This window comes from Neoarius graeffei, chromosome 15, assembly GCF_027579695.1.
Source record: "Neoarius graeffei isolate fNeoGra1 chromosome 15, fNeoGra1.pri, whole genome shotgun sequence".
Lineage (NCBI taxonomy): Eukaryota > Metazoa > Chordata > Actinopteri > Siluriformes > Ariidae > Neoarius > Neoarius graeffei.
Window position 1 is genome coordinate 55,916,577 of NC_083583.1, and position 24,256 is coordinate 55,940,832.

The 24,256-nt window shown below is 41.4% G+C and overlaps 1 protein-coding gene across 1 annotated transcript in view; it reads right to left on the reverse strand.

The window, feature by feature from the left end:
- Nucleotides 1-6,588: 6,588 nt before the first annotated feature.
- Nucleotides 6,589-24,256, reverse strand: part of grin3bb (glutamate receptor, ionotropic, N-methyl-D-aspartate 3Bb) — a 149,079-nt gene continuing 131,411 nt past the window's right edge. The window contains 3 exon segments of the mRNA XM_060941675.1: nucleotides 6,589-7,120; nucleotides 7,324-7,391; nucleotides 14,006-14,170. Coding sequence (XP_060797658.1) covers nucleotides 6,589-7,120; nucleotides 7,324-7,391; nucleotides 14,006-14,170 — 765 coding nt within the window.

The window sequence follows — 24,256 nt, forward strand, 5'->3', positions numbered from 1 at the left end:
TGCCTGCTTGTGGTTACTTCTTTGTTGCAGTAGACTTGAGTCAGGTGAAATTTTTAATTTTTTTTTCCATATTTAATTTGAGTCAAGCTGTAATGTTATAAATAATGCACCAGGCAACGTAAACATGTTATTTACCAGCTGGGAGAGCTGTATCGTGAAATACCGTGACCGAGGTCTTGAAGGGCCGAGGTCACGGTATTTCACTATACGGACCGACCTTAAAGGGATAGTTCGGGATTTTTGACATGAATCTGTATGGCATCCCTATCAACAGTGTCGTGCAAACACACTGACTTACCCCCGACAGCATCCTGTGAGTCCAGTTCTTGTCCAGTTTTGGTCCAGACGAAAGTAGTCCGGCAAGTTTGTTGGAGTCACGAAAGTAAAACATTTTTCGTCTCAAAACAGTATGTGTTCAAAAGAGTGGTATATTTGCATCACAAAACCGTTGCCAAATAAAAAGTCAGACCTCGAAATCGCTTGGCACTATTTTCTCTCCCTTCTTATCACTGCGCGCTGCCGCCAGGTGACAGCGAAACGCAGACCCACTAAGCTGGTGGGAGACCAAGGCTGCACTCTATCCACGGCTTACACACGTGATGGCACGGAGGATGTGTATAGTGGCAGCATCTGTCCCCCCCAGAGAGGATCTTTTCAAAAGCAGGACAGATTATAACAGAGGAGAAATAGAATCAGAATTAACTAGTTAATCGCAGCAATTAAAGGAATAGGTAGGAAAAGGAAGGCGCAAAGACACCGCGCAGCGCCTGAAAACGGGTTTTCAGGCGCTGCGCACCCGTTTTCAGGCGCTGCGCGGTGTCTTTGTGCCTGCAGCGGTGCTTTGCCTGTGCTGTGGCTGAAAATAGTTCCAGATATAAATTGGTCTAGTAAATCCCTTCGTGCTAATTTGCATTGATATGTGTACTCGATGTGAATGTACAAGTCATGAGAAATAATTATAAACAATCTTGAGTTATTTAATTCACTTTTGCAACGACAATGCTAGCTGGACACGCCTGATTACAGTGACTAAGCTAACCTGGGCGTTTATAGATCAGGACAATGGCTGGGTCGGCTACAAAATGCTTTGGCTCACTCATCCAACTCTAGGGACTGCAGGGACTGACTCAATTTCATCTGGGGGTGGCGTATTCCTTTAAATCAAAAATAAAATCTCAGGAGCTGAAAGAGCCGGCTCCTTATAGTAAGAAGAGCCAAAAGAGCCGGCTCCCGAAAAAGAGCCGAAATTCCCATCACTAGTAAACAATGAATGAAACAGCCGTGGCTGTCACCTGGCGGCAGCGCGCAGTGATACCGGGGGAGAGAAAATAGTGCCAAGCGATTTCGAGGTCTGACTTCTTATTTGGCAACGGTTTTGTGATGCAAATATATCGCTCTTTTGAACACATACTGTTTTGAGACGAAAAACGTTTTACTTTCGTGACCCCAACAAACTTGCCGGACTACTTTCGTCTGGACCAAAACTGGACAAGAACTGGACTTACAGGATGCTGTCGGGGGTAAGTCAGTGTGTTTGCACGACACTATTGATGGGGATGCCATACAGATTCATGTCAAAAATTCCGAACTATCCCTTTAAGCTGGTAAATATATTTATTTTTTTCTTTACCAAATTCTAACAGAAAACGAGAGCGCCCGAAAGGGAAAACCGAGCCGAGCCACCATTTTGAATCCTCATTCACGGCTGTAATGCAAATGGCTTCCTCCTCGGTATACAAGTGCACTTCCATGGCAGGAAAAAAACTACATTTTGCCGCCTATGTCGTCCCCTATTTATACAAATAGGAGTCATTCAGGATTCAGCCATGTTTTTGCTCGGCGTTAGCAAATTACAGGTTTTTAGCTTTCTCCTGAAATGTTTTCTTTCATTTCTTCTTCATCAGGGTAGTAAAACTCGCTTTCGCTGTGAACACTGTCGTTATCGCTATCCATGCTCTAAAATTAATGCTATTATACTGAGAAATGCTGGCAAAAATTTACAAGATTTTTGATAATCTTATTAAAAAAAAAAAATGTTGACAAAAAATGCTACCATGTTTGTTGTGAACAAGCGAGTCGCCAGAGGTCCGTAACTGGGGTCCGTACCGTAGGATACGGACCCGCTCGCCAGCCAATCAGAGCGCAGGATTTGGACCGCGAAAAAAATAAAAGCTGTTATTGTAGGCTGGACAGTATTTGTACCAGCATGTAGTGCGCTTTTGCCTCCTACCCAGTTGCGATGGATATTTATTAGTGGCTTTATAAAACATGTACAACTAACTAGACAGTGGTTCTATACACTACCGTTCAAAAGTTTGGGGTCACTTTGAAATGTGCTTATTTTTGAAAGAAAAGCACTGTTCTTTTCAATGAAGATCACTTTAAACTAATCAGAAATCCACTCTATACATTGCTAATGTGGTAAATGACTATTCTAGCTGCAAATGTCTGGTTTTTGGTGCAATATCTCCATAGGTGTATAGAGGCCCATTTCCAGCAACTCTCACTCCAGTGTTCTAATGGTACAATGTGTTTGCTCATTGCCTCAGAAGGCTAATGGATGATTAGAAAACCCTTGTACAATCATGTTAGCACAGCTGAAAACAGTTGAGCTCTTTAGAGAAGCTATAAAACTGACCTTCCTTTGAGCAGATTGAGTTTCTGGAGCATCACATTTGTGGGGTCGATTAAATGCTCAAAATGGCCAGAAAAATGTCTCGACTATATTTTCTATTCATTTTACAACTTATGGTGGGAAATAAAAGTGTGACTTTTCATGGAAAACACAAAATTGTCTGGGTGACCCCAAACTTTTGAACGGTAGTGTAGACTGCATATGCAACGTATACGATCCACTATTAGCCTGATGCAAACACAACACTGAAAATCCTATGGTTGGACTGGCAGATTAGCAACACGCATCCGAGCTGCAATGATCGGATACACAAAAACAACTACTTCTAAAAGTGAATGAATTGCTGTGTCTGGTTTTAGTATTAAATCACTGCTATGTAATGATGTACAGACGTATTTTCCAACTCTGATAATAATGCCTGTGATGATTTAGGAGCAACTTGCTGTCTAAATCAGGGGTACAAACTTTAGTCACAGGCCACTTTACATTAAATAGAAAATGGGAACATTTAATATGTAGGTTAATATTTTGCTTATTTATTAGTGCCAATGATTAAAAAAAAACATTATTCCCATCATGGTAACAAAGCTAGAAAATCACAGAACCTCTGCTGTCCTCACTTTGAGGAAAATATTGTAGGGTTTTAGGATTTAGGGTTAAAGCTGTACTGACTTTTCAGATTTTTCAAGTATAGGTCATTAAAAAAAGAATTTTCCCCGCCACCCAGTTATTTTTGTTTAGTGGACCGAAAGCTAGTGAATTCGAATCACAGACTTCCAATTTTATTCCCCTCCCATAGAGCAATTAATGAATTTAGGGCCATGTGGCCCTAAATTCTCTGCTATTTTTTTTTCTTGCTTCACCATGACCCACTTTAAGATACTATCTCATGCACAAACCTCATGGTGGGCTTTCCCCGTTTGCCCAAGGCATTATGGGACACAAATTTGAAACAGGAGAGGAAAATGGAGAACGTGAAAGACCGACTACAGTAACGGAAAGCGAGAAGAAAAGACGTTGTTATATATGAAGGAAAGGAAACGCAGGACCAAGCTAATAAATATCGGCGGTCGGCGAGCACCTCGGTGTGATCAGCTGTTCGTTTAGCGACAGAATGACGGAACTGCCAGTGCATGCTCAAAGGTAAACCTGTAGATGGCGGTAATGCAACACTGTGTGGATGCCAGCTGCTGTAAGAATAAAAAAAGAAGGCGGTGGTAAACCTGCGCATGCGCATACGGACTTCCTCTGTCTGCTTGAGTGAGCGATTTCATGAATCCCCTCAGATTAAAGAACTTCCCAGCCTGTTTTTTTGTGAGCTGTTACAGAAGTAAACATGTATCACAATGACCAAATTTCAGAGGGAACTAAATTTCACCGGTTTTATGAAATTGAAAGGCCGTCTCGCTTAAATTTTAATATTTAAGAATTAAAAGAAAATTTAAAATTAGTTTTATCACTTGGTCAAGTAGGTGTAGCCTTATATACACTTGTGTTCAAAATAATAGCAGTCCAACACGACTAACCAGATCAATCACTGCTTTTGGTGGAAATTATATTACTACATGGCAAATAATTTACCAGTAGGTGTAGTAGAGTCATAGAAAACCAACAGACCCAACATTCATGATATGCACGCTCCCGAGTCTGTGTAATCGAATAATTAAGTGAAAGGGGCGTGTTCAAAATAATAGCAGTGTGGAGTTTAATTAGTGAGATCATTCATTCTGTGAAAAAACAGATGTCAGTCAGGTGGCCCTAATTTAAGGATGAAGCCAGCACATGTTGTACATCCATTTCTCTCTGAAAACCTGGGAAACATGGGTCGTTCCAGACATCGTTCAGAAGAACAGCGTGTTTTGATTAAAACGTTGATTGGAGAGGTAAAACGTATACTGTAAAGAAGTGCAGAAAATGATGGGCTGCTCAGCTAAAATGATCTCCAGTGCTTTAAAATGGACAGCAAAGCCAGAGAGACGTGGAAGAAAACAGAAGACTACCATTCGAATGGATCGAAGAATAGCCAGAATGGCAAAGACTCAGCCAATGATCAGCTCCAGGGTGATCAAAGACGGTCTGAAGTTACCTGTGAGTACTGTGACAATTAGAAGACGCCTGTGTGAAGCTAATCTATCGGCAAGAAGCTCCCGCAAAGTTCCACTGTTAAAAAAAAGACGTGCCGAAGAGGATACAATTTGCCAAAGAACACATCGACTGGCCTAAAGAGAAATGGAAAAACATTTTGTGGACTGATGAAAGTAAAATCGTTCTTTTTGGGTCCAAGAGCCGCAGACAGTTTCTCAGACGACCCCCAAACACTGAATTCAAGCCACAGTACACTCTGAAGACAGTGAAGCATGGTGGTGCAAGCATCATGATATGGGGATGCTTCTCTTACTGTGGTGTCGGGCCCATTTATCGCATACCAGGGATCATGGATCAGTTTGCATATAATAGAATACTTGAAGAGGTCATGTTGCCTTATGCTGAAGAGGAAATGCCCTTGAAATGGGTGTTTCAACAAGACAACGACCCCAAACACACCAGTAAGCGAGCAGCATCAGGGTTCAAGACCAACAAAATGAAAGTTATGGAGTGGCCAGCCCAATCCCCAGACCTTAATCCGATAGAAAACTTGTGGGGTGACATCAAAAATGCTGTTTCTGAGGCAAAACCAAGAAATGCAGAGGAATTGTGGAATGTTGTCAAATCATCCTGGGCTGGAATACCTGTTCACAGGTGCCAGAAGTTCTCAGAAACCGTGGTTGTACAACTAAATATTAGTTTAGTGATTCACAGGAATACTAAATCCTTAAGATTTTTTCAGTTTATACAGTAAATATTTGGAGTTTGTAATGAAAAATGCAGACACTGCTATTTTTTTTTTTTTGAACAGCCCAGTGTTCATTTTTCTTCATTTTCTGTAAAGTAATTAAAATATTAATGTTTTGATGTAGAATATAATGTGCAGTGTTCCCAATGCATGGAAATAAAAACTATTATAAGGATTTTGAGCTTTACTCACGTTTTTAAACACACTGCTATTATTTTGAACACGACTGTATGTGACCGCCTTCTTAAAACACACTTGGCTTCTTTTGGATGGAGACCAGCTCGAGCTTTTTCCTTCAGGGTTCAGACTGCTCACACGATCATGGTGTAATTGAGAAAGAAAGCTTACAGTGTCAAATGGTGACCATGACCTCTGACGTAACCATCAAAACCAAAACACTGCTCCTGATTGGGGATACGGTTTCAATTTCAACAGGTTCAAAAAAAAAAAAAGCATCCCAATGTGATTTTTCTGACCTCTGAGATCTCGAGCTGTCGTCGTCGTCGTCGTCGTCACATATTTACCCTCAGGAGAATTCATAATTAGCAAACTGTCATTAGCAGTTCTTATATTAGACTTTATTTGTGAAAAACATCCAGGCCTGATTAACAATACTATAATTTTTTTAGATCAAATACTGTATAACGGAACAAAACATTTAAAACCCATCAGATTTTTTTTTCTTTTCCCTTCTTAATCACCGACAGGTTTTTGGTCATATTTCAAATCCCAAGCCAGCAAACCCCAAAACCACATCTGCAGAGAAGAGCATGTAGAAATCCTGTGCATACTCTCCACACAAGAGGAGACGTGATCTAGCCATGCTGATGTGTCCTGCCTGATATCCACAGAGCTTTGGATGTCTTTAGGCCTCAGCTGCATGGCTACATTTCTCTTTTGGGCCTTCGTGATGGGGTGCTGGAGTCGTGAATTACTTTATAAAACGGGCAAATCCGTGTCCCGTTGCTGTTCTTGTAAGCATACAAGAGCCTGATGATGCCATAGCATGAGGACTGCAGCAGATTCTAGGCATCATTGGAAGCCTTTGGATTGATATCAAAAACAGGATGCGTTCGGTTCATTACGTTGCTCTATCTGAGCTCTGCTGACGGCGACAGCATCACCTTTTTCCTTCCAAATCTTTGACGAGGGAGCGGCAAATTGTAGCTGTGACCGTGGGTGGCCCTTCCTGGGTCAATGGAATCACAGCTGCAGCACGTTCTTTGGCGAGAGCAGTCTGAAGTTGGGCCCGGCGGGCCAGAGCATCCCTCAGCTGACCACGGATCTCCTCGATCTTCTCCTGCAGCTCCTCCAGCTCTCCGTCTTTGGGAGGGTCTGTCAGGTGAGGTGGAGAGGATGGGAGTGGCTGTAGAGGCACTGGGCCGCCGTTTTCACACGCGCTCGATACCCGACTTCCACTGGGTGCAGAACCAGATCTGGCCCCAGATGTGGATCCAGATGTACCCTGACTGCCCTCTGCGACTACGCGAGCGAGGAGGCGCCGTGTGTTCAGTGTCTCCAGGTTAAAGTGAACCCTCTTGTTGTCCTTGAGCTCTTTGGCTGCTCGGCTGCTCTCGTTGTTCCACTTGGCGAAGGATCCCGGTGGCGGAGGTGGTGGAGGTTGTGCCGGCTGCGACTTCTGAATATTGCAGCTATGGAGAATTAATCAAATTAGTTGTAGCAATAGAAACTGACACGATGTTACACTTATTAACAATCACCAATGTTAAAAAAAAAAACCACACAAGACAGTCATCATATCACTCGTGTTTTAAAAATGAGGCAAAAAGACGCAAGAATGAATGAATTAAAATGAGGTAATGAAGTGAGAAGTTCACGTTTAAAAAGTCAATACCTTTTCTCTGCGTTGGCTCGCTGTCGTTTTACGTCCTCGTAAGTCATATTCAGTGCTCGGTGGATTTTCTGTGATGAAACAAGTGATTACTGTATCTCAAAGAAATGAAAGCATTCAGCTCTGGAAATCGATACGACCTGAGAGAATTATTCATTTATCTTCAGCAACCACTTTATCTTGGTCAAGGTTGCGGTGGATCTGGAGCCTATCCCAAGAACACCAAGGCAGAAATCCAATCTGGATGAGATGCCAGACTGATGCAGAGGACACACGCACACATTTACACCTACAGACGATGTAGAATAGCTAGATCACCTACTGGCATGGTTTTGAGTAAAATGTAGATTTTATTAAATAACACATCATTCATTACGAATCATGGTATGATTAAATGACAGGACGGGGCATTGGACATGTCTTTGTCCCCACCAATCCCTGCATCACACTGACCAGAAATTGCCCTTTTCCTTAAAAGTCCTGCAAAGGGTCACCATCATTTGGCCAGTGATAAACTTAGACTTGTATGAAGTCAGTGTCTCAGGAACTGTCTGGTTTTTTTTTCCCGTCCTTTTCCTTTCCGTAGTCGTCTTAGTAAAATTCATTCTCTCTGTCCAGCATTTGGATTCTGCTGTAATGAAATGTTTAAATGCATGTCCCGATACAGAATCTTGCTCAGTGTATCAGAGGGAACTGACAGTTTAGGGCTGAATCATGGAGGTACGAACACTACCTGCACCCACAAGGAAACGATTTCTCTTGTGAATTTGGCTTTTGTATTCATATTTACATTCTTCGACCACCAGATGGCACTCTTTTACTTTGAGGACTTGAAGGACATACGCAGAACCATGGCCTCACTTTTTGTTTATAAATGCCTTGAGACCTCAAGAATGGCGCAGGAATAGTTTTAAGCGTTAACAATAAATCTAATATAGTAATTTTTACGATAAAAGTGATTCACTCAGACCGCTACCTATATGAATGACCTTGACATCTATGACGTCACAGCAGGAAGGCTATCGGTCTCATCGCCATTTCCGCTATACTAAAACACAGAGCTGACTGCAACTCCGATCCTCCATTTTGAGCTAATTTATCACTGTCACGTAGATGTGTTGCTGGCGGGTGCAGCAACACGACAGAAGGTGGATTTACGTTGCATTCATGGCCCAAGAATGTTCAAACTGCAAAGATTTGGACGCGTTTTGCGAGAAGTTCACGGGCACATTGGGCGCCTACGAAGTGGTCTCTCCTCTGCTCTGCACATTTTACTGAAGACTCGTACGAGACCTCTGATCTGTTGAGCAGCGTTGGCTATAAGCCCGTATTGAAAGAGGGTGCAGTACCAACAATTAAAGGAAACAGGGATGAGAATTTTCCGCCGATCGGCGGATTTCCGACTTTTTCAGACCAAAATGATTGTTTTTGAGATCGATGTAAATCCGTTGAGAAATTTTCGTTGGTGGGGGGTGGGGGTGTATGGTTAACGATCTGTGGTCACCTTATAACGTCTTGATTCTTGGTGGGCTCCAGGTTAACACTCAAATCTTTCGACATGTAATTAACATTCACTTTTGCGACAATGTTCGACTTATTTGCGGTAGAATTTTCGGGAAATCCCATCACGTGCAGTGTATAAACACAAGTACGCATGCTCTCTACGCGTGGCTTGCAATCGCCGTTCACTGACCGTACACACTGTTTGACAATACGCATTGGTAACATCGGAAAGACACGTATTCAGGCGGGATATTTTAGCATATCGACAATGGCAAAAGTCCTAGATAAGAAAGAAGAGGCTCGAACGAGGGAAATTGATAAAGGTGCAGGAATAAAGAACTGTTTTCGATGGGCTTGGTTAGAAAGAACACCGAATGTCGAGATCACATACGGAAACTAGACGCCCCAGGAAAAGTACTTTGCTCATTGTGACATGATAAACTACGCTAGTAGAGGGGTAAGGACTATCAAACTTCACATATACACCAAAAAACACAAAGGTAGGGCGAAAATTATTTTGCCTGTTCAATGATTCATTATATTTATAATGTATATCGCACGAATCAATGTCATGGTGTGTGTGTGTCTCTCAAATACATGTCGTATATAAGTGTGTATCTTTTATAAATGGGGTTAGCTTATCTAATGTAGCATGTTGGGGAGAATCATAGTCTCGTATCTATATTTCTGATAAAATTTTAGGTATGATACCATGCAAGACTCTCCTACTTATTGCTCATTTCATAAGGGGACGGGGGGAATTGCTGGTATGTACCGCGCGGGAGCGTCTGCCCAAATTTTTTAGGCCGAGATGAACTTATAGTTCTTGATTTTAAAGAAATTTCCAATATGTAATGCCCATTGTACGTGCCGGTTCTTTAATTCAAAATCACCATCTTGATCTTCAGATTGACCGTATGGTATATGTATTACATTACACAACATCCTGTCCAGATAAATCCTAGTTAGTACACACAACAGTTGAAAGGGAAGTGATGAGTGATGTTGAATGTTGCCTGCTTAATATGCAAGAGCTCCTGCTACCATGATAACATCAGAAGGAAGCTTAAGAGAATTATATGATAGAACTTTTTTCTGGTTTGCACTTCATTGTAAAGGATTAGAGTATTCAAAGACATGAATAGCTAAAATGCAGAAATATAATACTGTAGAGCTCATTTATATTAAAAGGTGCATTGATTTTTTTTTAAAATCAAATGTGAATTGATTAATATGGTATAAGAGACTTGTTTTTAATCATTTTCACCTGGGAGTCCACCAAGAAGGGGAATTTATTTCCAAATAAATTGCAACTTTTTGCTGATAAAATTAATGGTTTTGGGGTAAAAAAAAAAAAAAAAGCCAAAAATCATTAGCTCCCGCCCCCTGGGCCCCCACCGGGGCTCTGCCCCTGGGCCCCGCTGGATGCCTGCGGCCCCCAAACCCCCAGCTTTTTTCAGACTTTTTAAATATTTTTCATTCTCATCCCTGAGGAAAAGAAAACTACAAGAAAAGGAAAGTAAGTTCAGTTGCACCAGTTCACCAGCTGAGGGTTGTTGCTAAAACCCGGGATGGAACGGGACATATTATTGCTCAGACAGTGACCTCCCTGTGGTTGTTGCTAAAACCGGTGACGTCCCGCTCCGGGTTTTAGTAATTGCCTGAGCCGAGCAGGAATGGCGGAGTACTCAGTATGGAGAAAATGGAGAATGAGTGGACCAGCCGTCTGATTTCTCCGCTGGATATGCTCGCCTCAGCAGCAATATCTCGCCCTTACGAGGAAGAAGTGAATGAACGGAGAACTGAACGAAGAACTGAAAGTCAGATTGTTTCGAAACAATCAGCCACAAGGTCGGCCTTCAAGAAGTGAGAACACAGACGGATAAGCTCCGACTCTCATTTGGATACAAAACAACAACAAAAACACCACTTGTTGTTTACCTGCATTTAGATTAATCCATGTAACTTGTGTGTTTAAGTTAGCGGTATAAGATTAATTTGCTTCAGAATGTGATTGTCTTGGTTCATCTGATTTATTTAATTAGCCTTTTACGTTTTATCAGTGAAAATGCATGCATGTACATGTATGTTGCATAAGTTATAGCACCGCTCCTGTTTTAATGAGAGTCAACTCACAATCAATGAAGTCAAATCAGTCTTAGTTAAGCAAGTCGGTAACGGGATTTCTTACTTTCACCATAAATTTTTATTGATATGACTTTGGTCTGTAGCTGTAAAAGGCCTCGGCCTTAAAACCGGTTCCCGCTGTGACGTCACGCACTCAGGGCTGGCTGGCTCAGCGGGGCAGCTCCAATGCCAACTTTGCGGTCGATTTTATCTCTCAAAAATATATTTTTTAAAATTCCCATTTATGCAGCATACAAGAGTCAAGGAAGGAGATACTATCCACTCAGAAATGTATTTAAAAATAAAGGTTCTGCGTATCTGCTTTAAGTTTGGGTAATACAATAATAAATAACCCCTCTCATTTCTCTTTACTTAGTAGTTTGGTTCTTGACATAATATGGATCACTACAGTTGTGGAATAGGGCTATTTACTGTATTTTTATTATTTACTGTTTACTGTTTGATCTCAAACACATTAAGAAGGCATTGGATTGGATTGGATTGATCGTCAAACTTCCCAAGAAAGGAGACCTTGCAGATTGCAACAACTGGCAGGGGATCACATTGCTCTCCATCACCAGCAAGATTCTCAGCAAAGTCATCCACACAAGATTGGTACAGGTACTGGAGAGTCACATCAGACAGGAGCAGGCAGGATTTAGACCAAACCGATCCTGTGCAGACCACATTTTCACACTGCGGCAGATCCTAGAGCAGAGCAAGGAGTGGAATGCCCCCATCTACGCCAACTTTGTGGATATGGAAAAGGCTTTCAATACTATCCACCGTGACTCCTTGTGGAGGATTCTTCGCCACTATGGCATCCCAGAGAAGATGGTAAACATTGTGAAGATGCTGTACCAAGACTTTGTATCAAAAGTAATTTGCAACATGAAACTGACAGAGGCATTCCACGTAAACAGCAGCGTGAAGCAAGGATGCATTCTCTCTGTTTCTGTTCATCCTGGGAATGGACTGGATCATGAAGAAGACAGTTGCAGAGGGAAGAAGAGGAATCTGCTGGACATTCACCTCATGCCTGGAAGATCTGGATTTTGTGGACGACGTGGTACTGCTTTCACACCGACATCAAGACATGCAGGCCAAGACCACCACCATGGCAAGTACAGCAGAGCAGATTGGGCTGAAGATCAGCGCCAAGAAGACCAAGCACCTCAGAATGAACAGCAGGACGGAAGCAGCCATTATTATCAATGGGGAAGATGTAGAACACCACTTATTTGGGATCCAAAATTAGCAGGAATGGCGATGCAGAGGAGGAGATCAGAGCAAGAATTTCCAAAGCCAGCCAGGCCTTTGCAGCACTGAGAAGTATTTGGAGAGCGAAGAACATCAGCACCACCACCAACATCAGGCTCTTCAAAAGCAATGTCCTGAGCACTCTCCTGTACGTATGGCTCAGAATCATGGAAAATGACCAAGACCATCAGCCACAAATTGGAAGTCTTCCAGAACCGCTGCCTCAGAAGAATTCTGAAAATCTTTTGGCGAAACACTACTTCCAACACTGAACTGCACCGAAAAACTTCGACAAAATCCATCAAACAAGAAATTCAACTGCGCCAATGGAGGTGGATTGGACACGTGCTGCACATGCCACCAGCGTCACTGCAGAGAGTAGCCCTCAGATGGACTCCAGACGGCCAGCGAAATGGGCAGACCAAAAGAGACCTGGAGGAGGACTGTGGAAAAGGAGATGAAGGAGCAGGGATGGACCTGGGGTTACCTAAAGAAGTGTGCTTCTGACAGACCACGGTGGCGAGCTCTGGTGGTCGTGGCCTTATGGGCCTCTATGCGCGAAGAGGATTAAAAAATATATAGATCTCCTTTTAAGTTTAGGTAATACAAATAATGATTAAATAATAACCTCTCTCTCGTTTCTCTTTACTTAGTAGTTCGGTTCTTGACAAAATATGGATTACTACAGTTGTGGAATAAAGCTATTTACTGTTTTTTTTTTTTATTATTTGCTGTTTGATCTCAAACACATTAAGAAGGCAAGAAATTGCACTAATTACCTTTTGACGAGGCACCCCTGTTAATTGAAAAGCATTCCAGGTGACTACCTCATGAAGCTGGTTAAGATAATGCCAGTAGTGTGCAAAGCGTCGTCAAGGTAAATGGGGCTACTTTGAAGAATCTAAAATATCGAATATATTGTTGTTGTTTTGTTTTGTTTACCACATAATTCCATATATGTTCTAGATGTTATTTCATAGATTTGATGTCTTCAGTATTGTTCTACACTGTAGAAAATAGTCACAATACAGAAATGCCTATGAATGAGTCAAGGTGTACAAACTTTTGACTGGTACTGTATATTTAACAGTTGTTCTACGAAATCGAGTCGTACGTGAGCTGATATCCTACGAGGCGCGTGGCACCGAGCTGGCTATAAGCCATGTACGATGAGATTGAGTGAGTGGAATAACGGTTTTAATTCTATCCACATTCACTGGATTTTGAGAAACGGAGCATTTTTATTTTTTACAAATTCGATGAATAAAAACTTTATGCAAAACGTCCGACAAAATAATTTACGCTTAGAATATAAACAAACCGGTGAAATGACAGGAGCAATTTGAGAAAAATGCTACGATGATAATTCTTGAAAAATAGACACATTCTTACCATCAAATACTTTTATTCCATATTTCGTTGCTTTTTTTTTGTGGTTTTGTTTTCGAGTAGAGTTATTTCATCCTCGGTTGGTTCAGTAACGCGCTCCGCCATTTGTTTTTTTCTCTACTTGCAGTATATGAGCTGATATCCTAGTAGTAGAGTAGCCAATCGGAGCATGCGATTGCTCATATCCAGTGACTGTGGATAGAATAAATAACATTGTCAGTACATCTTTTCCACTAATCAGCTACCTAACAGCTCTTCCTGAGTTGAAATGGGAGCGTCAGACGCTAAAATGTGCAGAACAGGGGTTACTCCAGGACCAGGGCAGAGCGAAAACCTTGCACAGATGATTGAGATACAGAACACAGGTTGAACCTTGGGTAAAGATAAACATATGATGGTGTCTCACCTGGCTGGTATGGAGCCAGTACTTGAATTTCTGCCGACGGCGGATGTGGGGCAGAACCAACCGGTAGAAGGCGTGTTCACCTATGAGAGTGAGTAACGCCCCAGTCACGCCCACACACAGCAGCACAAACAGCCCTGAGAAATGCCGAATGCCCATCTGCAGCGTCTGTAGGGAGACGAGATCACACGTTTTCATACTGTTTCTCTATTTATCTCAGAATCACACCAAATATTAAAGCCAAACAGACTTCCTGCATGTGACTATATCTCAAGTACAGTCAGCAGATTATATACAGCACATTACGGAAATGTCTACATGATAAAACGCACTTTTTAATCATTTGCCTCTTCCCCGACTCTAAAGAACAGCTCACAATGTGCAGCCTTTTGAGTTACTGTATAACAAAGGCATATTTAATCGACTGCAAACTGTGCTCTGTGAAAATATTAAGACGAGCCACGACAGATATTTCTAGAACATCTGATAAAACATCTTCAATTAACAATGTCAGGGCGGCAAACCTAGTCGTTAAAAATGAGTGTGAAGTGTCGCGATTTGGACGCACACAAAGGTATTCACAGGTGTGGAAAGTGAGCAGGCAGAGAAACTGTTACACGTGTAAGAGAGCATTTCACTTCTGCGAGCACTAAGACACGAGTGCTCGCTAGGCCTTCATCTTAAACATATGAGCATAAGGAGCTGACTGCTAGCCACACACAGCAGCAACTCGCATGGACCAAACGACAGTTGTGATCAGAAGTTTACATACACTCAGTGCGTTTACATGCACATCCAAATCTAGCTGCTGTCGGTAATCGAGCTAAGGGTCCCAGCAGGGGTGCCAGAGAAATCCAATCCTACATGCACACAAGGAAATCGAGCTATTGTGTGAGGTACATTGTGCACCCGAGCCACAGGTGGCGCTACACGCCCCATCGTGTTGGCACACTTCCGGTTGTCGTCATGAAGAAGAGCTATTCAAGAGTATAAACAAAGTTCTCCTTGTTCCTCCTGACCTCTTCTGCTGCTCGCTGCTACTACTGTTGTCATGCCGACCGAGGCTGTTGTGTTTCCCACTTGTGGTCTCGTCACTTCCGGAAGGGGCAGTGCTGAAGTAAGTAGCTCGACTATGTAGCTCGATAGGGTTTACATGCATTAAGTAGCTCGGTGACAATCGCATAATCTAGGTCGCGTAGCTCAATTATGAGAAATCCAGTTCGGTTCGATTTCAGCTGAGCTAAGATGTTTCCATGGCATTTAGAACTTCGATTTCAGTCGAGCTACGGCAGAAATTAGATTTTCTCTATGTGCATGTAAACGCACTGAGTGACATGAATGTCATCTTGGAATGTCATGAATGTCATGGCAATATTTGGGCTTTCAGTAATTTCTTTGAACTGTTCTTTTTCTGTGGCAGAATGATTGTACAGCATACAGCTTTAATAATAAAAAAATAAACACGTGCACAAGTTCTAATTTTCTTTGGGTTTTCTGAAATCAACACAGGGTCAAAAACTTATACGCTCATTTAGATTATTAATTCAGAGGTGCTGAAACTTCCAAAATGTCTCCCATCTTGCCAAGGCTGAGGTCTCTTAACTTCCTGTTAGTGATCAGGATTGACTACAGCTGGTAGCTTCTCTGTGCCTTCATAAAAAGGGTTTGTTTACAGCATTCATTAGATTGACCAACACACAGTACAATGGGAAAGTCCAAGGAGCTCAGTGCAGATCTGAGAAAGAGGATCGCAGATATACATAACCCCAGAATGTCTCTTGGAGCCATTTCTAAGCAACTGCAAATTCCAAGATCAGTTCAAACAATTGTATACAAGTTATTGTGAGGTGGAGTCACTTTGCCAAGCCACTTTGCTTCAAGAAAACCCAAACTGTCACCTTCAGCTGAAAGGAAATTGGTTTAGATGGTCAGGAACAACCTGGGAACCACCATGGCACAGCCCTGCCATGAACTGGAAGCTGATTGATCACTGTCTACAGTTCAGATCACTATGGACTAAGAAGCTGCTATCCAAGAAATAACCCCCTGCTCCAAAACTGACACCTTCAAGCTTAACTAAAGTTTGAAGCTGACCACACGGACAAAGAAAAAGCCTTCTGGAGGAAAGCTGTATGGTCAGATGAGACAAAGATTGAGTTGTTTGGCTACAATGACCACCATGTACAGAAGGACACTGTACCAGCTGGTGGTGGTGGTAGGATCATCATGCTCTGGGGCTGTTTTGCTGCCAGTGGAACTGGTTCATTGCACAAAGTGGATGGAATAATGAAGAAGGAGGACGACCTCAGAATTCTTCAGCATAAACCATCAGAAACTTGAACACGACTTGGGAGTTACAACAGGACAATGAACCCAAACACGCATCAGAGCTGGTTGTGGAGGATAAAGCAGGCTAACATTAAACTTAAAACAAGTCCTGACTTCAACCCTGTTGAAAATATATGGACCGTGCTTATAAGTCGAGTCCATGCCAAGAAAAAAAAACATTTTAATTGAACTCTACCAATTCTACCATGAAGAGTCGTGAAATATCCAACCAGAATTCTGCCAGAAGCTTGTTCATGGTAAATAGAAATGTTTAGTGAAGGTGAATCTTGCGAAGAGACATTTTACCCAAATATTAGGTGTGCTGTATGTATACTTTTGACCCTGTATTGATTGATTTCAGAAAACCCAGAGAAAATTAAAACTTGTGCACCAAATTCTAGTGTTTTTTTTAAAATTAAAGCTGTATGCTGTACAATCATTCTGCCACAGAAAAAGAACAGTTCAAAGAAATGACTGAAAGCCCAAATATTGCCATGACATCCATATCCAAGGTGACATTCATGTCACTGTATGTAAACTTCTGACCACAACTGTAAATATAGACTTCTGTGAAGCCCTTGAAGATCCTACTATCAAAGTTTCCTTTTTGGTCTCAGGGAGTTTTTCCTTGCCGCTCTCACCTCTGGCTTGCTCATTAGAGATCGAGATCGAACCCTACATCTACAATCTACTGATTTAAAAAAAAGGTGTAAGAATGAAGTATATCTGTACACATGCTCATGCATGCCTGAGCGTTTCTACCAGCGTTACATGAGATAAGGTGAAAAAGAGAACGCGTGGATGTTGGAAGGCTTTTGTGCAATAGCTATTCTGAGCCCTAGGTGTCTTGTTTTCTGTCAGAGGTCCGAGACCTCAAATCCCTTTGAAAAGGCCCTTGTGAAGTTGGCATGTGATACCCCGGTCAAGCAGCAGGGGGCATTGTATTTCTTTCCATCTCGGAGCAGCCGATGTCTTGTCTGAAACATGGTATTCAGGATTCGTGGCATCCTCTCAGGAGCGCCTTTGATGGAGAACGGATCCTACTAACTAGAACTAATTGAAACGAAGAAAACAACAACATTTTGTCTAATTGAAATCGAAGCCATGCTCATATGCGAGTTGTCGAGTTGCTCGGTTTGCTTCTGTAAATGTAAGAAATATCTAGTCGTTTGAAACTCTCCATAATAAATAATGCATGCATCTGATACACTTTTAACCTTTTCTGTGCAAAATAGTCAGCCGGATATTGACGGTCCGAAAAATTTTATTTGTATCAAATATGCCTTCTTTTTATTCGACATTCTTAAATTCATTCACCCAGGAGCTGCTTCATGAGACGTCAATCCATTTCAGGGCACCATGCAATGCAGACACACGTTCACACACACATTCCCATTCAGAGGAAATTTTAGTCGAGCTGACATCTTTTTGGGAGGTCAGAGGGACCCGGAGAACCCAGAGGAAACCCACGCATACACACGAAGAATATGCTAAACTCTGCATAAACAGACAGCAACCCACATTAAACCGGGGACCCTGGAGCAATGCGGTGGCAATGCTACCCACTGCACCACTGCATGGAGAAAACACTTTGTGGAGTGACATTGTGTAAACTGATGCCAGAACAATCATGAGAACAATGTTGCTAGGCAACCAGAAAATTATGGACGGCAACTACTGTATCATCTAGCTCATGGCTGAAGCAATGGTTTAGCTAGCGAGTGTGTTGTCATTAGGTCTGATATACACACGTAGACAATGTAAAGGTACAGAAACAAACAAACCAACTCAAATATAATGACACAACCACTATTATACAGTGGATATAGAAAGTATACACACCCCGTTAAAATGATCGGTTTTTCTGATGTAAAAAAAAAAAAAAAAAGAGGCCACGATAAATAATTTCAAAACTTTTCCCACCTTTAATGTGATCTATAGCCTGTACAATTCAATTGAAAAACAAACAAATCTGTTCGGGGGAAAAACATCTCATCTCATCTCATCTCATTATCTGTAGCCGCTTTATCCTGTTCTACAGGGTCGCAGGCAAGCTGGAGCCTATCCCAGCTGACTACGGGCGAAAGGCGGGGTACACCCTGGACAAGTCGCCAGGTCATCACAGGGCTGACACATAGACACAGACAACCATCCACACCCACATTCACACCTACGGTCAATTTAGAGTCACCAGTTAACCTAACCTGCATGTCTTTGGACTGTGGGGGAAACCGGAGCACCCAGAGGAAACCCACGCGGACACGGGGAGAACATGCAAACTCCACACAGAAAGGCCCTCGCCGGCCACGGGACTCGAACCCGGACCTTCTTGCTGTGAGGCGACAGCGCTAACGGGGAAAAACATAAAAAATAAAAAAATGTACAATAAGCTGGTTGCATAAGTGTGCACACCCTTACACTAATACTTTGTTGAAGCACCTTTTGATTTAATTACAGCATTCAGTCTTTTTGGGTTGGAGTCCAGCAGCCTACCACATCTAGACTTGGCGATATTTGCTCACTCTTCCTTGTAAAAGTGCTCCGAATCTGTCAGAGTGTGAGGGCGTCTCTTGTGCACAGCCCTCTTCAGGTCACCCCACAGATTTTCAATTGGGTTTAAGTCTGGGCTCTGGCTGGGCCGTTCCAAAGCTTTTTTGGTGTCATTGTCATGCTGAAAGATGAAATTCCGCTTCATCTTCAGCTTTCTAGCAGACACCTGAAGGTTTTGGGCCAAAATTGACTGGTATTTAGAACTGTTCATAATTCCCTCCACCTTGTCTAAAGCCCCTGTTCCAGCTGAAGAAAAACAACCCCAAAACATGACGCTGCCACCACCATGCTTCACCGTGGGTATGGGGTTCTTTTGGTGATGCGCAGTGTTGTTTTTGCGCCAAACATACCTTTTGGAATGGTGGCCAAAAAGTTCAACCTTGGTTTCATCAGACCATAACACATTTTCCCACATGCTTTTGGGAGAGTTGATATATATAATTTTTTTTTTTGCAAAATTTAGCCGGGCCTGGATGTTTTTCTTTGACCCTGCCTCATAGCCCAGACATATGGAGAATACGGGAGATTGTTGTCACATGTAGGACACAACCAGTACCTGCCAGAAATTCCTGCAGCTCCTTCAGTGTTGCTGTAGGCCTCTCGGCAGCCTCCCTGACCAGTTTTCGTCTTGTCTTTTCATCAATTTTGGAGGGACGTCCAGTTCTCAGTAATGTCACTGTTGTCCCATATTTTCTCCACTTCTTGATGACGGTCTTCACTGTGCTCCATGGTATATCTAATGGCGTGGAAATGTTTTTGTCCCCTTCTCCTGACTGATACCTTTCGACAATGAGATCCCTTTGCTGCTTTGTAAGCTGTCTGTGAACCCTGGCTTTTGCTGGAGGAGGCAACTGAGTAAATGTCTGAACTTTATTTGGGGTTAATCAGAGTCATTGTAGTTGATGGCAGGTGTGAACCCAAAAAGACTGAAATCAAAAGCTCCTTCAACAAAGTATTAGTGTAAGGGTGTGCGCACACTTTTTTTTTTAAAGATATTTTTTGGGCTTTTTTCACCTTTATTGGATAAGACAGTGTAGAGACAGGAAATGAGCGGGAGAGAGAGAGAGATGGGGAGGGATCGGGAAATGACCTCGGGTCGGAATCGAACCCAGGTCCCCAGATTTATGGTGTGGCGCCTTATCCACCTGAGCCACAACGGTGTGCACACCTGTGCAACCAGCTTATTGTACATTTTTTATACTTTATGTTTTCCCTCCAAACAGATTTGTTTGTTTTTCAATTGAATTGTACAGGTCATAGGTCACATTAAAGGTGGGAAAAGTTTTGAAATTATTTATCGTGGTCTCATATTTTTTTTTTACATCAGAAAAACCGATCATTTCAACGGGGTGTGTAGACTTTTAATATCCACTGTAGACACTTTTTACTAGCTAGCAAATTGGATGCTACCTAGCAGAACAGGAGCTTGTTTATCTAATTTGTATCTAATTTACAGGAGAAAAATGTGTCAGCAGGTTAACATTCAGGGTACAGTAATGTTTTACAGACCAAAAAGACAGCACACTGACTCAACATTCATGTTTTATATCACCTCCAGGTTTCTGAAGGATAACTAGCATTATCTAGAATGCTAATATTACTTTTATTGACTGATGTGGCAACAATGGTGGCGTTTTTCCTTCACGGTTTTCAATTATTTGGCCAAACGATTCGATTATTAAACATTTAAATTTATATCATGTCTCAAAATACAGTACATTTAATCTATTTCTGCCCATGAATGCCTCTGAGCAATATTAAGAGCCATACAGAATACTGTGTGTTTTATAGAAATCCTGGAATAAACGCTGTAAAATGACGGTCTCGCACGCTGTGTGTTTGTCACAAATGACTTCTGTCGCAGTGTGGAAATGAAGGATGAGGAAGAAGGAGGAAATCTCTCATGAATGGCAGGTGTCTCGTCTGCTCCTTTTGACCTCAGGGCTTCAGAAAAAGAGCTGGAGAAGACTGCAGTAAAATATTGACTCCCTGCCTTCAGTGGTTCTTCAAATCCTCTATTCCAGATAAAATCAGTCTTTGGTTCACCTATCATGCTGCCCAGGTCAACATCTATTTCTAAACCACTTCAGGAAAAAAGTTTGATCTTGCAGCAGGCATCCTGCACATATTGCTGGCCTGTGGGTCTCTAATCGCGAAAGAACAGCTCTTCTTTAAGATTAGGTCCAAATGAGTCAAAAAAAAAATATATATATATATATATATATATATATATATATATATATATATAATGAAACTGAATCAATAATATAGTAGTTTAGTATAAATACACAGGTGATTATAGGAAATCGTGCGTGCTGATTGGTCGAGAGATTCGGACTATTTCTCAATAATACGGCAGCCAATCGCTTTGTTACCATAAGTGAGGAAGAATTACAAATGATGAAAGAAAACGCTGTTCCTAAAAGCACGAAAGATGCTACGAAGTTTGGTCTAAAACTATTCAAAGGTAAGGTGGAATTGATTTATTAAAAAAAAGAAGGATTTTATGCGACTTGCCATTGATAAGTGACACAAGTCTGCGCTGCGCCGTTATTACAGTTGCATGCTGCTTTTGAAGTTTGAAATAAATTATTTTTTAATGTGTTTGTTTTTTTAATAATCACTTGTGTATTTATATTAAAACAATTATCCGCCTCAGGCTCAGTGAATATCGGTGAATAATAATCTCGACTTCATCTTATATATATCATATCATTTAAATAATATTGGCTGGCGTTGAGTGGTCTATCACATAATATTCCATTCAGCTAACATGATATTGAACGAGTCGAAAACAAGTAGCTGAATAGAATACATCTGATATACCATGAAAAAAAGCCAGATAATAATAATAATATTATTATTATTATTATTATTATTATTATTATTATTATTATTATTATTATACATTCCTTTCGGGTGTTCAATGCGTCTTTCTCTTTCAAAATTCTCTCAAAATCTTCCGTATTTAACGAAGGAAACCTGGCGGCCATGTTTGTTTACAAATCGTCACAGTCGCTCGCTAGCGCAGAAGTTTTACGTCTCTGATGTGTGATGTCATGTTGTCTTGACAACCATGCAATATTGTAAACCATATTCAGAGCTTATTCTCCATTGGGTAGAGTGATGTAATACACGTAGGATAAGCGATATGCTAACAATATTGCATGCTGTCAAACCACATGAATGAAAGCCGCTAGAAGGGAATAGAACACGTTTTTATTCCTTCGAAAAAGTGTCCTGTGTGTATAATAATCACCAATATTCACTTCGCCTTCAGCAAATAATTGTTGAATAATATATTTTAGAATATAATTGATAATTCTTCAATAGAAAGAAAAAAACAAACTCAATACCAAAAGTGTTTTGAAATATTGAAATATGAACATCAGGAATATTGACACAGCCAACTCTTTCTTAATTAAGCCAATTATCAGTTACTTACTAATTAATTTCCAATTCATGACCGATAACAGGATTCACGTTAACAAGAATTCTTGATTATTTTATTTCTCGATTTTATAATTCAAATAACACCTACCAGTTTTATTGTGCCAATGTACATTTCAGCAAATGCTAGGCACATAATAGTAAATATTTGTCTATCTGCAACCGTTTTTGAGTTATAATGGAAAATATGTTACAACCCCGATTCCAAAAAAGTTGGGACAAAGTACAAATTGTAAATAAAAACGGAATGCAATGATGTGGAAGTTTCAAAATTCCATATTTTATTCAGAATAGAACATAGATGCCATATCAAATGTTTAAACTGAGAAAATGTATCATTTAAAGAGAAAAATTAGGTGATTTTAAATTTCATGACAACAACACATCTCAAAAAAGTTGGGACAAGGCCATGTTTCCCACTGTGAGACATCCCCTTTTCTCTTTACAACAGTCTGTAAACGTCTGGGGACTGAGGAGACAAGTTGCTCAAGTTTAGGGATAGGAATGTTAACCCATTCTTGTCTAATGTAGGATTCTAGTTGCTCAACTGTCTTAGGTCTTTTTTGTCGTATCTTCCGTTTTATGATGCGCCAAATGTTTTCTATGGGTGAAAGATCTGGACTGCAGGCTGGCCAGTTCAGTACCCGGACCCTTCTTCTACGCAGCCATGATGCTGTAATTGATGCAGTATGTGGTTTGGCATTGTCATGTTGGAAAATGCAAGGTCTTCCCTGAAAGAGACGTCGTCTGGATGGGAGCATATGTTGCTCTAGAACCTGGATATACCTTTCAGCATTGATGGTGTCTTTCCAGATGTGTAAGCTGCCGATGCCACACGCACTAATGCAACCCCATACCATCAGAGATGCAGGCTTCTGAACTGAGCGCTGATAACAACTTGGGTCGTCCTTCTCCTCTTTAGTCCGAATGACACGGCGTCCCTGATTTCCATAAAGAACTTCAAATTTTGATTCGTCTGACCACAGAACAGTTTTCCACTTTGCCACAGTCCATTTTAAATGAGCCTTGGCCCAGAGAAGACGTCTGCGCTTCTGGATCATGTTTAGATACGGCTTCTTCTTTGAACTATAGAGTTTTAGCTGGCAACGGCGGATGGCACGGTGAATTGTGTTCACAGATAATGTTCTCTGGAAATATTCCTGAGCCCATTTTGTGATTTCCAATACAGAAGCATGCCTGTATGTGATGCAGTGCCGTCTAAGGGCCCGAAGATCACGGGCACCCAGTATGGTTTTCCGGCCTTGACCCTTACGCACAGAGATTCTTCCAGATTCTCTGAATCTTTTGATGATATTATGCACTGTAGATGATGATACGTTAAAACTCTTTGCATTCTTACACTGTCGAACTCCTTTCTGATATTGCTCCACTATTTGTCGGCGCAGAATTAGGGGGATTGGTGATCCTCTTCCCATCTTTACTTCTGAGAGCCGCTGCCACTCCAAGATGCTCTTTTTATACCCAGTCATGTTAATGACCTATTGCCAATTGACCTAATGAGTTGCAATTTGGTCCTCCAGCTGTTCCTTTTTTGTACCTTTAACTTTTCCAGCCTCTTATTGCCCCGTCCCAACTTTTTTGAGATGTGTTGCTGTCATGAAATTTCAAATGAGCCAATATTTGGCATGAAATTTCAAAATGTCTCACTTTCGACATTTGATATGTTGTCTATGTTCTATTGTGAATACAATATCAGTTTTTGAGATTTGTAAATTATTGCATTCCATTTTTATTTACAATTTGTACTTTGTCCCAACTTTTTTAGAATCGGGGTTGTATTTTGACCGAAAGGTTGACCTTTCCGGTGACCTTCACCTTGACCTGATTACCCCCAAAATTTAATCAGGTAATCTACAGACCTACCCTGAAAATTTGAAGTCATTCGGCACAACTGTCTAGACACTA